This window comes from Glycine max, chromosome 9, assembly GCF_000004515.6.
Source record: "Glycine max cultivar Williams 82 chromosome 9, Glycine_max_v4.0, whole genome shotgun sequence".
NCBI classification, from domain to species: Eukaryota; Viridiplantae; Streptophyta; class Magnoliopsida; order Fabales; family Fabaceae; genus Glycine; species Glycine max.
Genome location: NC_038245.2, coordinates 47,881,125 through 47,895,448, shown reverse-complemented (window position 1 = coordinate 47,895,448; position 14,324 = coordinate 47,881,125). Strand labels below are relative to the sequence as shown.

The 14,324-nt window shown below is 29.9% G+C and overlaps 1 protein-coding gene across 1 annotated transcript; it reads right to left on the bottom strand.

Moving 5' to 3' along the window:
* Window positions 1-5,975: 5,975 nt before the first annotated feature.
* On the bottom strand, window positions 5,976-13,684 carry LOC100799658 (CAAX prenyl protease 1 homolog). Its single transcript, XM_003534494.4, has 14 exons — window positions 13,475-13,684; window positions 12,109-12,256; window positions 11,878-11,962; window positions 11,699-11,794; window positions 11,443-11,508; window positions 11,169-11,267; window positions 10,922-11,035; window positions 10,259-10,369; window positions 8,894-8,956; window positions 8,108-8,200; window positions 7,730-7,843; window positions 6,992-7,063; window positions 6,738-6,803; window positions 5,976-6,290 (listed from the first exon to the last, which is right to left on the bottom strand). Exons 1-14 carry the CDS (start codon window positions 13,503-13,505, stop codon window positions 6,174-6,176), a joined length of 1,275 nt encoding a protein of 424 aa, XP_003534542.1. The 5' UTR covers window positions 13,506-13,684; the 3' UTR covers window positions 5,976-6,173.
* Window positions 13,685-14,324: the final 640 nt, after the last annotated feature.

The following is a 14,324-nucleotide window of genomic DNA, read 5'->3' as shown; positions in this document are numbered from 1 at the left end:
TATATATATATATATATATATATATATATATATATATATATATATATATATGTTATTTTTATAATAATCAATCAATTTCCTCATCAATTATACTAAAAATGGTTTTATTAATTGATTGTATAAAAACTTTTATATTTAAAATGAATGTCTATCAATATTTTAACTTAAAACTATTAATTAAATTAGTACAACTTTCTACTAGTTCATTTACCCACGTGGATATATTAATTATGAAATATTTATAATATTTCATTAAGTATTTTAAATTATTTGTATAAAAATATATAAAAAAAAAGTTTAATATTGACGTACCCATAATGTAAAATAAGTTTATACACTTTCAGAATATTTAATATTTTTTCTAAGAAATAATAGTAAATGATATTTATATACTTATTATAATAAATATTTTGTAGTCTAACATTTTTAATAAGAGTCTTCTTTGACATCATCCGTAAAATCATGCAAGACGTAAACATGTCGACATGGGGAAGAAGGCTCCAACAAAATGACAAAGCCAAAAAAAAGAAGCTTCACGAAAATGAAACAAACAGAAACATTAACGTTCAAAATTGTGAAATCCGAACTACGGCAATGTGCCACATTGACTCAGCTTCAGGTATCTAATTCAGCACTATTGACTACTTTTTTTTTTTGCCAGAGACTTATTATTACTTGAAAAGAAAAAAGAGAAAATTAAGACAAATGCCTTTTTATCATATTTATTTTAAATTCAGCCAATTTTACGTGGGTCTTTTTAAAGAGAAAATAATGTATGCACCATTACCAATATGTAAATGATTTTTGTACTCTCTAACAATCACATTATGTCTTCTAAAAAAAGCAATCACAATATGTTATCTATAATAAATTTATTTATTTTTACAATAAATATTATAAAAGTCATATTAATCCTATTTTCTTATCATTTGACACGGTAAAATGTCTTACTATTGTGCATAAAAGTTCAGTTCTAAGCATACATTTTTTTCTCAACTAAAAAATGTTAGTGTATTAAGTGGCGGATGCACTTGCATGGCTATGGGCTAATTACCCCCACAAGTAATTTTTTTTTATTTAATAGAATAAAAAAATTTCCTCATAAAAAAATAAATCTTACTCTCACAAAAAAAATTTTCTGGATCTGTCACTTGTATTCTATTCAACATACTAACTTGATAAGAAAAACTATGCAACATACTAATCTTTCAGTTTCTGTACAAAAAAATATACTAGTCTTTCAGTTTTATATCATTAATTGCAAATATCTATCACAGGAAAAAATAATCGAACATTTATTGACCAAAAAAAAAAGAAGAAAAAAACTTTTTGTTGGGATTCATTTTAACGGGGTAGGTGGATGGGACATTGTACCTTAATTAATTGGAGCAGATTTCAGCTATATCATGTAACACAAAAATCTTTGTATTGATCCTTGCTTAGAGATGACACTTCAACTATCTTAAGACCAAATGTGTAAGATATTTTCATAATGTTTGCTCCTCTTGAGGCGTCTCATAAATAAAGTGATGCAACCAAAAACCCAAAAACATCGATCAGAAAATTATGTTTCTTTGATTTGGAATGGTTTTATTTAGCATATATATGTTTTCGTGGTCATTATTATAAATATGAATTCACAAACATACTTAAGAAATTAATATTCATTAACCTTCTTTTTTTTTTGCTCAGAAAATATATACCATATACATATTACATATAGTATCCACCACAAGAAACTACATACACATGGCCTAAATTTTACAATAAGAATATATCATGTTACTTTTATTTTCACATGGTTTGTGTTAAATTTTACAAGTCACACATAATAGTAATATATAGTATAATTAAATTATATATATATATATATATATATATATATATATATATATATATATATATTGTATATTTCTATTCGTGTATATTTATAAAGTACATTTTATTATTAAATATAACATGTTATAAGGATATTTTATATCAATCATGTATACTAATTTTATTTTAATAATTTGTAGGTCATATTTATCAACTTTATTGGTTATTAATTTTGTTAGAGAATTTGATTGATTATTTTTTATGGAATATCCTCTCTCAATCTTGTTTTTTAATTCACAAAGTTTGAGAATTCAAAATTCAATTTCACTTTGATAAATGTAAGGATGTAATGTTCCATGCATATAAAAGAATTATTATATGTGTTTAAATTAACATTGTAGTAAGAAATAATGAATTATAATTTTATGATAAAGGTAAAATAATAAATAGTTGTTTCTGCTTTATATAATATTACCATGATTTGACGGGGTAATTGATTTTTTATGTTATTTAAACCAATTATTAATTCAATGATAAAAAAAAATTGAACTTGTACTTGTGTACGTGATCAGATACATGAATTATAAGCTTCTTCCCCTATGCAATTACTGGAAAACGTGGAAAATTTGTTACAGTAGGAAAAGGATAATCAGAGTATGACTTAGCCAATACGAATAACAGTTTTGGAGTTTTCTTTTCGGTTAAGAATGCATGATTGAATCAAGAAATTAAATATTCACCATATGAAAACAACGTTAACTTATTATTATAATTATACAAGGTGGAAGGAAAAAAGAAAAGAAAAGAAGCGCATAATATAATGATTGTAAAAACTTGTTCTCCTGGCACCACAAAATAGAAAGCATCCAAGAATCTTTAGAATCTAAATAATTAAATATTTGAGTGTAGTGTATCCTGACAAAGCCACAAAAATGTACTAAAATAAAGCACTTAGACAGCATAATGCACCATGCGATTTTGAAAAAACCATTTTGTTTGTAGTTTTGTCTTGTGACAGTTGGCCTTTCTTAAAGAACATGGTACCTGAGTCTTGCAATATTGTTCACTCTTATATTATATACATGTGGTTATCTCTAAATTATGACTTTGATAATAATTTGTTGGATAGAAAGCATGAGGGTTTTAAGCCGTTGAACTTTTAACTGTTGCAACTATGTATATTATTCATATAATTGACTTGAGTGCCTCACTAAAGTTTGATGCATTGGATTGGTGGAAAATATAATAGCTAGGGAAGAAAAATACAAGGGGAGTAGGAAGGACATAAGTGGGGTAGGTCCTTTTGGATTGAATTTGTGAAACATTAAAACACAAAGTACATTGTAGAACTTATGGAATTAAAAGGGAAGTAGATAGGAGGTTGAGTGCTTATGGATTAGGAAAATAAAAAAGGACGTTGAGTTCTTTAGTTATGGACCACAGAAGGGAATTTCCAATGGGACAAGGAGAGCTACATTCTCACGATTAGAGAGAGAGAGAGAAAATTGTACTCTTGATAATTATTTTTTAGATTTAACTCTTTTAAAATAAGTGAAGTGGATTTTAGAAAGTGCTTTGATAAATTAAATCATGATTAAATTATAATTTTTTTAATTTTTTTTATATATTTACATGATTTTTTTATAGAACATAATTTCAAGTATTTAATACAGTTGTGTAAAATTTTCTTGGATTAATGACTGTCCACCATCATGAGTTGAATTAATTTTTAATTCAATGGATTAAGAGATATTCATAATCTTTAACCTAAGAGAAAAAATAGCATCATTATCTAATCTTTTCTATAATTATTTATAATAGTTATATACTCAATACTCAAACTACATATTTTTGAAATAACTTATTTTAATTTACCCACATGTTTGTTTATCTTTAAAGAAAGCAGAGAAAAAGATGATTTTTGTTACATTATATTTTTATTTAAATGTTTTATGCAAACTAATGATGTACCGTGCCTCTGTTAATTATTGGATATAATTTTGAAGTGAGGAACTTAATTTGAGCAATTGAAAAGATAAGAATTATAATGTGAGAAATTAAAATTAGATTATGCAAATTAATGATGCACCGTGCCTCTGTTAATTATTGAATAGAATTTTGAAGCGAGAAACTGAATTTGAGCAATTGGAAAGATAAGAATTATAACGTGAGCAATTAAAAATAGAAAGATCAAAGTTGTTCGTGAATCAAACAATAGATGCCAGAAACACAATCAAATCTTTATATACTTTATCCTCAAAGTATAGTTCTTTATTTTAGAAGAGTTGGATCCTTTTTCTTCTTCTATGTGAACAAAATATTATCCTCGTGTCTTTTACCTCTTATCTCCTTTCCCAAATTTTGTTTGGCTAATTACATTCTCACTCTCAAGATTAAACAATTTTTTATTGGATGTCTTTTCCTATTTTAGTCTTGTACATATTTTCTATAGTTTATATAACAATATGACACTCATATCCTTTCTGTTAATACAAATCTCACGGATTTCTTATAAAGTTGATACCCTTGCTTAAGATTTAAGAACTTTAACAATTTTATTTTACTTTAATAATAGGATTCTTAAGCATTTAAAACGGACCTTACGTCGTTGTATTTTTTTGGTTAATTTTGACAAGAAAAAATAGTTTAAGTTAAGAATTCATATATTATATAATAACCGATTTTACACTTGATATACATTTCAACAAATTCTAATGAAAGATACCCATAACGAGAAGTTATTATTTCTAAGAATTCGTACAAGAAAATTTAATGCCTATCTTACTAATATTAATAACTTTATTATCGTAACAGATATGTTATTATAATATCTACAATTAAAATTAATTTAAATACATATCTTGGTTACGTTTAAAAATTAAATATAGTCAATTCTATTAAAATCGATTCACATAATATTAAACAAATAAGAAAGTGTTGAAGAATCCCCGTGATAGGCACGAAAGAGCACGTTTGACTAATATTAATAACTTCATTACTGTTTTTATTATAATATCTAGAATTAAATTATTTTAAATACATATCTTAACTACGTTCAAAATGTTAATAATGTAAATTCTATTAAAATCGGTTCAACGTAATCTCAAACGAATAAGAAAGTGTTAAAGAATCCTCGTGATATACACGATAACACGAAAGAGCACAGCGACCAACAAATTCAGTCCAAGTAAAATAGTTGGCTGGAGAAAATTATATTACAACTTGATAATTTTCCATGTTTGAATAGATTAATATAGACGTTTAAAAAAATATAATACACAGGAAATCATTTACTTCACTTTTAAATTTAAAAACATATAGTAAGAATTGTTACAATTGTCTCCGTTAAAAGACATTTAAATTACATAACTTTTAATTTTAAAAATTACATATTTTTAGAAGATAAAATAAAACAAAAACACCCTCTTAATAATGGTGAGACTCCAAACGCTTTTTTTTTCCTCTGTTTCGAGGTCTCTTTAATTTAAGAATAGATCTATTTCATTTTTTTTTACTTGTAATTATAAAAACACTTATCTTATTTACTTTATTTTATATTTTTAAAACGGTAAAAAAAAAAACTCTTGTTTTAATTGTCAATATTTCTTGCATATTTAAACTAGAAACTTCACCAAAAAAAGAGTAGAAAATAAAAAAAATACTTTCACAAACTAAACGATTCCAAAAACACAAATGAAAGTTTCATTTAATTTCTAAAGCCTCAAAGTTGGGAGTAGATATTCAAAATTAGTTATCAATATTTTTTAAAATTAAATTATCAATAATTCTAAAGTTGCAAAGAGATTGGAAAAAAAAAAAGTTTTTAAAGGCGTACTTGTACTAAATACACTTAACACTAATACCTCATGAGAAGGAAGAGTAATTTTTTAAAATATAGAAATAACTATAATTTTTTTTATCCATAAATGGCTTGTGTAATCTAAACATTCATATATTAAGATGAACTTTTAATAGTCATTTATGGAAAAAAAAATTACTTTGTAATTTAAACATTCATCTATGAAGAGAAAGAGAATGTATTTTACTCTTAATCCCAAAAGGTCAACATTTTTTAAATGTAGTATGAAAGAAAGAAGATCGACAAAAACAAAAGTGGGACATAAACCAAAGCAGAGTAATAAAATGCCATCTAGAGATACGTAAAACTACGTTTTTGCTTTGTCCCAATTAGTCTTCACTATCGTAATCTTATCTTCCTGGACCAAAACACGATCACTGAAACCTAAGCTACATAAACATGTCACCTTTTGAGATATTACAGCTATTGCAGCACTAAATCATAGCAAGTTAGGGTATAGCCAATTTTTGCAGCTCTTCATCTTTAAGTTACTTGCTTAGTCTTCCTTCTTATCCGGTTCGTCCAGCACAGCCAATCTTTCAACAAGGGGAGGATGAGAATAGTGATAAGCAGAGTACCAAGGATCTGTATTCATAGCTGACAGATTCTCCTCCTGAAAATGCAGATATAGAGCATTTTACTTCCCATCACCAGAAACAAAATCTACTTGCACAAAATGACACGAGGAAGAATAAAAAGTGAAAATTGAAAATACATCCACAAAGCAACCAAGAATCAGTGATCTCGCCAAAATTTGCATCGATGTAGTTAGATAAAAGTATGACCCTACTAGACAAACTTTTCAATAAGAAGTTACAGGAGAAAAAAAATAAAAAAGCAAAATATATTCGTGCATCTCTGCTTTTAGAGAAAAAAATAGGTACGAGAGCTTCTTTAAAAATTTAAATGCATAAGTTGATTTTAACACGTGGAAGAAATTTATTTCATTTTACCTTTTAATTTTCTTCTACTATAAGCATTTACTGTGAAATTTATTCAAATAAGGCCTATGTCAAACCAGGAAAATAATAGTATGCAAGCACAGATAATAAAATGTCACCTGTAGTTTCACAAGACCACCGCGTAATCCAGATGCATATCCAAGCTTCTTGGCAAAGCCATCAGCCTGCATAGGATGACAAACATAAACAAAGTCAAAAGGACAGGTGTTCTCAGTTGTAGTTAAAAAGGGTAGGTGAAAATGGCAATGTATTTGGACTGAATAATTTGTAAACAAAATACATTGCTATTTTCCACTAATCCATCTTCACACTTCAACAAAGGGAGATGAAAGGAGAAGAAAAGGAAAGTAACCTGAAATTCAAATGATCGGCTGACTAGGTTCAGACCAAAGCTGACCAATTGCTGAAGTGGGATTACAGTATGCTGCAAATAAATCCAGGTGAAAAGGATATTAAGTGCTTTGTAAATAAAATCTTCCAAGGAACTATGAAAAAGAATAATGGCATGGAGGCTCAAAATTTGGACTTGTGCAAACTACCCAAATATCACTCCTAGTGACATCATGACAGTAGTGTTTTAAGGCACCCAATAGCAAAGATCAAATTTAAAGAAGTCAAATAAACCTCTTATTTTTTACCAGTAGAAGGGGATATCTGAGAAGGTAAAGCTAAATGAGTTTAAAAGTTAGTAACTAAACAAGGTTCCCAAAAGCACAATCCCGGATGTTTCCAATGGGCATAGCATTTGCTATGTAGGTTTGTATAGTGCAACAGACTATGCCCCTTGCATGAACATTTTGAGATGTTTGAATGACCAATGCAATGATACAAAGCTCTAAAATTAAAACAATTGAACAGGAGAATAGAAGTCAAAACCATTCAATTCAGCTAATGAGAAGGTACGGGGAAGGGTCATTTACGCACCCTTATCCTTGCATATACAAAGAGGTTGTTTCCATATTCAAACCCATGACCAACCAGTCATCAAGACACAACTTAGAAACATTCCCATGCAGCAAGATGTACATCCAATAGAAATCAAGCAAACATTTTTTTATTTAGATGGAAAGACCATAATTTTGAAAAGTACCTGAAATATGATGAGCCCAATGAGGACTGGCTGCGTATCAAACCCAAAGCTTCGATACAGATCAGCTGAATTTCGCACTAGTGTATATCCTCCAAATTGTAGAAGTGTAAGAATCTACAACAATATATCAAAGCATTACAAATAATCTCATAGTCAAATATTGCAATGCCTTTTTCCATTAAACATTTAATTATAATTGAATGTAACTATGAGGTATTGTTTACAGAGTTACATCATCAAATGCAATGGTAATAAGTTCTCAGTGATGTCATGCTTGATGCCTTCACAAAGTGAACCACAAATATTCCATTATCATGAATAATCAATATAGAGGCAATCTAGCATTCACTTTCAGTTCAGGAATGCTATTGCACAAACCTGCATAGCAACAAATGTGTACACAGTATGGTTGAGCTTCCAGTGTCCCAACTCATGGGCAATAACAGCAACAATTTCCTCATCGTCTTTGCACTGTATAACATCATTTGATAAGAGTAAGGATCAGTCATAACTAAAACACATTTCTCAAATTGAGTATTTGATATGGACACTCTGACACTCACCATAAACTACTAATATATTCTTGCTCATTCAATATTCATGATTCAATTGAGGTAATAATGATTAATTTCATCTCCTCTTCAGGTACACGTTCTCTATCCCTCTTGTAATTATTACTAGTTGTTATAAACATGGTATAATTGTACATCAATTTGTTTCTTAATTTTCCATCAATTGGTATCAGAGTTTGGGTTGATGCATGTTATGCCAGTATTTTAAACTTTAAAGAGAAGCAGCACATATATGAAATGATAAAAAATATATCCGAAAGTAATAGGCAAGGCAACCATTACATGGGATATTCATTAATTCAGTAAAAGTTAAACGTGGAACAACAAATTCAGTCACCTCAATCAATTTGAACATAAGCTTCGACTACAAACCAACCCTAGTCTAGTCTTCAAAATAGAAATTTTACAATGTATGTAGCATCTCGTTGAATGAAAGCTGGGAGAGGGAGAATAGTACAAACATTTGCAAATATTCACTTGAGAGTATAATGAATTTTACAGAAATAAAGCTCTTCTAAAAGGCTAAAACACAAGAACTGTATATCAACCTAAAAGACAAAATAAATCTCTACAGTTAGTAGTAATTCCTAACCTGTTGAATTAATGTGTCATAAAGGACAATCCTCTTGTTCTTGAAGAATCCATACATATAGGCCTGCAATATATATAGATAAATTATTTCAAGCAACTTTACAAACTGGAGATAAAAATGACATATGAAAGACTATTTTCTATACCTTTTTTTAAGACATAAGAAATTTCAAATAAAGAAAAGTTTTGCAAATGTCAAAGAGTGATCACATATCCAACTAAATATTACTACCTCCGGTCCTATATATAAGCAATATAATACAAATCAGGATCAAGGAAAGTGGTGGTCACATTTAATACTACCATATATTTAAATTTTATTCCAAAAGTGCCCTTAAGTTTAAATGTTGTAAGTGATGGTCTCATTTAATGTTAATACTCATAGTCCAATGAGTGGGTGTCTAGTAAATAGAGTTAGCAATAAATTAAGATATAAAAGACATTTAAATCTGAATAAGTTTGAAAACTGATCATTGTTGCTTATAATTAGAACCAAAGAAAAATACCATTTGTTACTTATATATAGGACCAGAAGTAGTGCAAGACACAAAAATAAACAGCAGCCCTAATAAGCCATCTTCATGAGTTTTTTAAAGACAATATACCCTAAGCAACTCAATATTGAAAAACCACAAGCTATGTAAACCACTCCATAACAGAGTGACGTCAAAAGCAATCCTATAATTCCATCAACAAAAGCATGACAAAATTTGAGCATGTAATTTAAATTAAAAAAAAAAAAATCCTACAAGTACATGACTCCCTGCTGTATACGTGCTTTGTGTTCTGTAATCTATTCCACTGCTATTCAGCTTTGATCGATCAACACCAATATAAAAGTCGTTTAAAAGAAAATATGCATTTGACTATAAGGATGTCCATATCCCCTTTTAAATTTGGGCTGAAAGGGAAGGAGCAGTCTTCAAAACAATGCCATACCATAAAATTTATCAAAACAGTTTGTTATATATTACTATTAACCAACATAGATAAATCTGTGACTGTGAGGATACATGACTGCTAAAGTATAATCATCTCAAGGGATTAAAATAAAAGATAAATGACAGCTAGGCTTTTAACACCTAGGCCAATAAAAGAAAACGCACACAAAACAGAAGAAAATTAAGAGGGGTTAGCATTTCCTAAAAAATCACTGTTATGGTTAGTGACAAAATTCTATAGATTTGAATCCTCAGCATGCGTGCAGATAGGGAGAAAGAAACCATCTCAAGATTTACTAAATCTCAAAGGAGGGGGAATAATAAAGAATACAAATAAAGTTAATCTATTTGAGAGTAAAATATGCATAGTAGCATGAAGGGTAACTGTATTGGATTTGAATTTACAGGAGATTGATATTCCTTACATTGCTGTGACTTGATCTTGTGGATCCATCGACAACAAATAGTTTCTTTAACGGATAGTTGAGGGAGGAAGCAAGTTTCTCGATTTTCTCCCTGAGTTGACCATCTGGAAGCTAGTTATCAAGTATATCATGAGCGCAAAGATAAAGAATTAAAGTGTAGCCAAAAAAAGCAGGAAAAATTACTCTGATCTCCCCTTCGATTTGCACTAATTACTACTACACCCACCCAACCCAACCCCGTTAATTTGCTAATTATGTTTACAGCTTTAACCCAGCAGTTATTGATCTGTTAAAGCATTAACACAAAAACAAACATGTGACTTTTTTTTTTTTTTTTTTCTAGTTTTTCCAAAATTAAAAACACAACAAGACTATTGTTCCCTTCCTCTGGGATGCTTCTCCCAAAACCAAGACAGACTGTTCCTCATCCAAGCCAAGCTCTAAATCATCCCATCCTCACACCACCACTGCCTGCACCAACCTCTACCAACTTGAGTACTTGACCTCTCCTGAAACCTCCTTGTCAGCCCCATACCCAACAGAGGAGAGTCTAAGTGTAATTAGTGCTAACCTTGGAAGAATTCAATGTAATTATCCCAAAACTAAAATAAAAAAATATGGTATATGTATTTTTTTTAAAATATCAAGTTAAGAAATTCTTACTGGAGTGAACTTATTGAAGAGTGGAGCTATTAGTACTGGATAAAGGGTCATCATCACAATAGAAAGACCAAACGTAAAAACCCAAAGATAGATGGCCAAGTATGGACCTCCTTTCTGCCAAAATTCACATGAACATTAAAATAGAAAATCAAAACCAAAAATAACTCTAAATCAAGAACAGCTAGGAAATCCAAATATCAAGCTAAGTTTTAAAGTGATAGTTATTTTAAATAGCAGAAGATTTTACCTGTACTATTACAATGATTGCAGCCACAATAGGTGGACCAATTATTACAGAAAGGAAAATTCCTTTAAGCATGTCCCTAAAGAATAACCATGGTGTTTGCTGTATAATAGAAGATAAAAACATAAGGATAGTAGGACACAAATATACGAATTTTACAACAGCAAAACTTATCAATATTACAAAAATGAGATGTCAAATCAAACTAAAATGGTGTGAACTAAAAACATGGATGAAATAACAGATAGATGGTTGAATTTGATGGAAGAATATGAACCTTATTAAAACCATGACGGGCCTCAATCACAAAAGTTGAGTACAGAGAAAAGGGCAAATCTGTTATCTGCACAATAGGTAGTCATGCACAATAAAGTTTATTAAAATGTAGATATTAGATTGATAATTCAAATGCACAGTTATCAGAAGCACCAAAAAGCTAGCACTATCATTATCTGCCAAAACCCAAAAAGTAATAAAAAAGAAAAAAATATTCCAAAAAATAAAACTTCAGCATTACTATGTCAGAAGCATACCTGTGACCAAATCATCAGCCCTGCTAAGAAGGCAAGGGTATGCAGTATTTCATTCTCAGCATTGAAACCAGCTATTGTCATAAAATCTCCTGATTTCTGTAATCAATAGACATCAAATAGCAATTTTACAATTGGCAAAGAAGGGTTTGTACATCATAAATACCACACCAAAATCTCACCTTCCAAAACCAGGGCAATACCCCAAAGTACAAAATTGTAGAGTCTGTCACTATTGTCACAAACTCGTGAACAAAATGGAAGTGGCTGAACAACAAAAAAGGAATTTGTAAAAATGCTAACAAGATACAATAACAGAAATACACAATTATGAAAAAAATATACCAGAAGCAACCTTGAGAATAAGATAGCATCATCCAATGAAAGAAATTCACATATATTCAGGAACAAACCTTTTATCAAGACTATAGGCTCTAGATTTCTCAAATTTCTCTTGGCTGATAACACCTTCTAAAGTCTTTGGAAGAGTAGGAAGTTTGAGGGCCCTATGTTGTCGCACATCCAAGTAAGTTTCAAAAATGTACATTAATATCATAAATCCTGAAAATAGATCAGAAGAAAACATGGAACAGTTAAATCCTATATTTTATTTTCAAATTTTCAGGGGCTAAATCTCAGCAACAGTGAGTATTAAGATGCATCGAGATTTGGGTTTCAGTTTATCAGTTTCACTTTTGCCTCTGTGTAGGCAGACCTATAGTTTGCCACATATAGATCAAACCCAACCCTAGTGGGATAAGGCTTTGTTGTTGTTGTCTGTTTTTCTCCCTAATTTATACATATGCACTTAGTTACAACAGTTTACTACTTCAACAACATACAAAAGTTTCCACAATAAAAGAGCTGCGTGACATCATGAATCACTGCCAAACATGTTCCATTACATCCATCCAATTTGACATACTTATGAAGTTGTTCATACTACCAAACACACCAAGTCATTGAGGCAAGCAAGCTATGTTTTAATAAACATCCGAGTGAAGAACCAACACAAGATCAAGCAACTAATAAACCTAGCTTAAACACCCCCGAATTGTATAGGCATAAAAACATTCATGTTTTTTAATCCTAAGTTATCTACACCACATACAACCAAATAATTGTAGTTCAACAAGATACAAAAGATCAAGCAATTAATATTCCAACCAGTGACATCTCAGATGCTGCTACAATCGCATCAGGCCACAACACATCCATGACCACCACCACAACAACAAAGCCCTATGTGAGGTCAGCTACATGGATAACAACGCAATTTAAAATTCTACTGAGTTACAACTCTAGGTTTCTTCTTCTCAAGCTATAATTAACTAGAAAAGAAAGAGAAAGACCCTGCCTATTAACATTACTTTTATATTCCCTACACTGGTAGATGGTCAGAAACCAAAGGGGTTTCCATTTTCAAAGAAAACTCCATGCCTAAAACAACAAGAACACAAAATGCATATTGTTCAATGGCAATGTCAATGCAAGCAAAAAAGGGGACTCAAAATCCTCAATTGAATAACCACGGCACTTTCAATTAACGCGTCACCGAAGTCCAATAAAAGGGTCGAATTACACGATAAACTCAAAAACTAGCAAATTCATTAGGAACCCAAATTACTAGGGGGAGAAAAAGATAAAAACTTTCTTTACAGTAACATGACCCAGTAGCCGAAAGATCTGATTTTTAAGTGTGGAAAAGAATAGAAAGGAGAAAAGGGGGAGGGGAATTGCAAAAGGGGGCAATAGAGAGAGAGAGAAGAAAGAGCTCACCGACAACGGCTTCCATGTAGGGAAACGCCATGGCTGAGACACACGCTGATGAACCGAACGAGAAACGAAGAGTGAGAAATCAGAAACAGAGTGAGGGTGAGATCATTGGGTTTTATATTGAGAGATTGGATTTGTTTAAACCCCAATGTTTAGGACAACTCAAAATTTTAGGTATTATTTATAACAATTAGTTCAGAACCATGCGTCTCCACGTAAAATTAGATGTATGATATAATTATATACATTTAAGTGTGATGCTGTAGAACATAGTAAATTAAAACTAAAATTAATATAAAATTATCAAAAAATGTAAAATTAAAACCTCTAAAATGAAAACACAAAATATAATATTTCATATGTCACTAGATATTTATGAACTAAGCAACTGCGTTGAGAATCAATTGTAATTATACATAATATAGTTTATCATTTAAAGTTGTTGTAAAAACTATAAAAATAAAAGATAAGTCATCCTTGAAAAGAAATAAATGAAAATTGAATGTAAAAAAATTGAAATACACAATATATTTTATATAATAAACTGTCTATCTACATGATAATAAGTTTAAAAAAAGATTCATAATAGAAGCATTCTTAACATTATCGTTGAACATGTATCAGCAGTTGTCTATTAGCTTTTTATTTTCTATTAATTGTTTGACCAAGTTTTTATGTTAGTGGTTTGATATTATTTCTTTTTTTTTTTGTTGCAATAAATTTGTATTTAAATAGATGATCATTCAATAGAAAAAGTGTGCATTCATCTCCCTTAATTTTGTGAGTTAATTTTACAATAAATTGGTATCTAGAACCTTCTTCTTAAGGACCTTGAGTGAAACCCATCACAAAA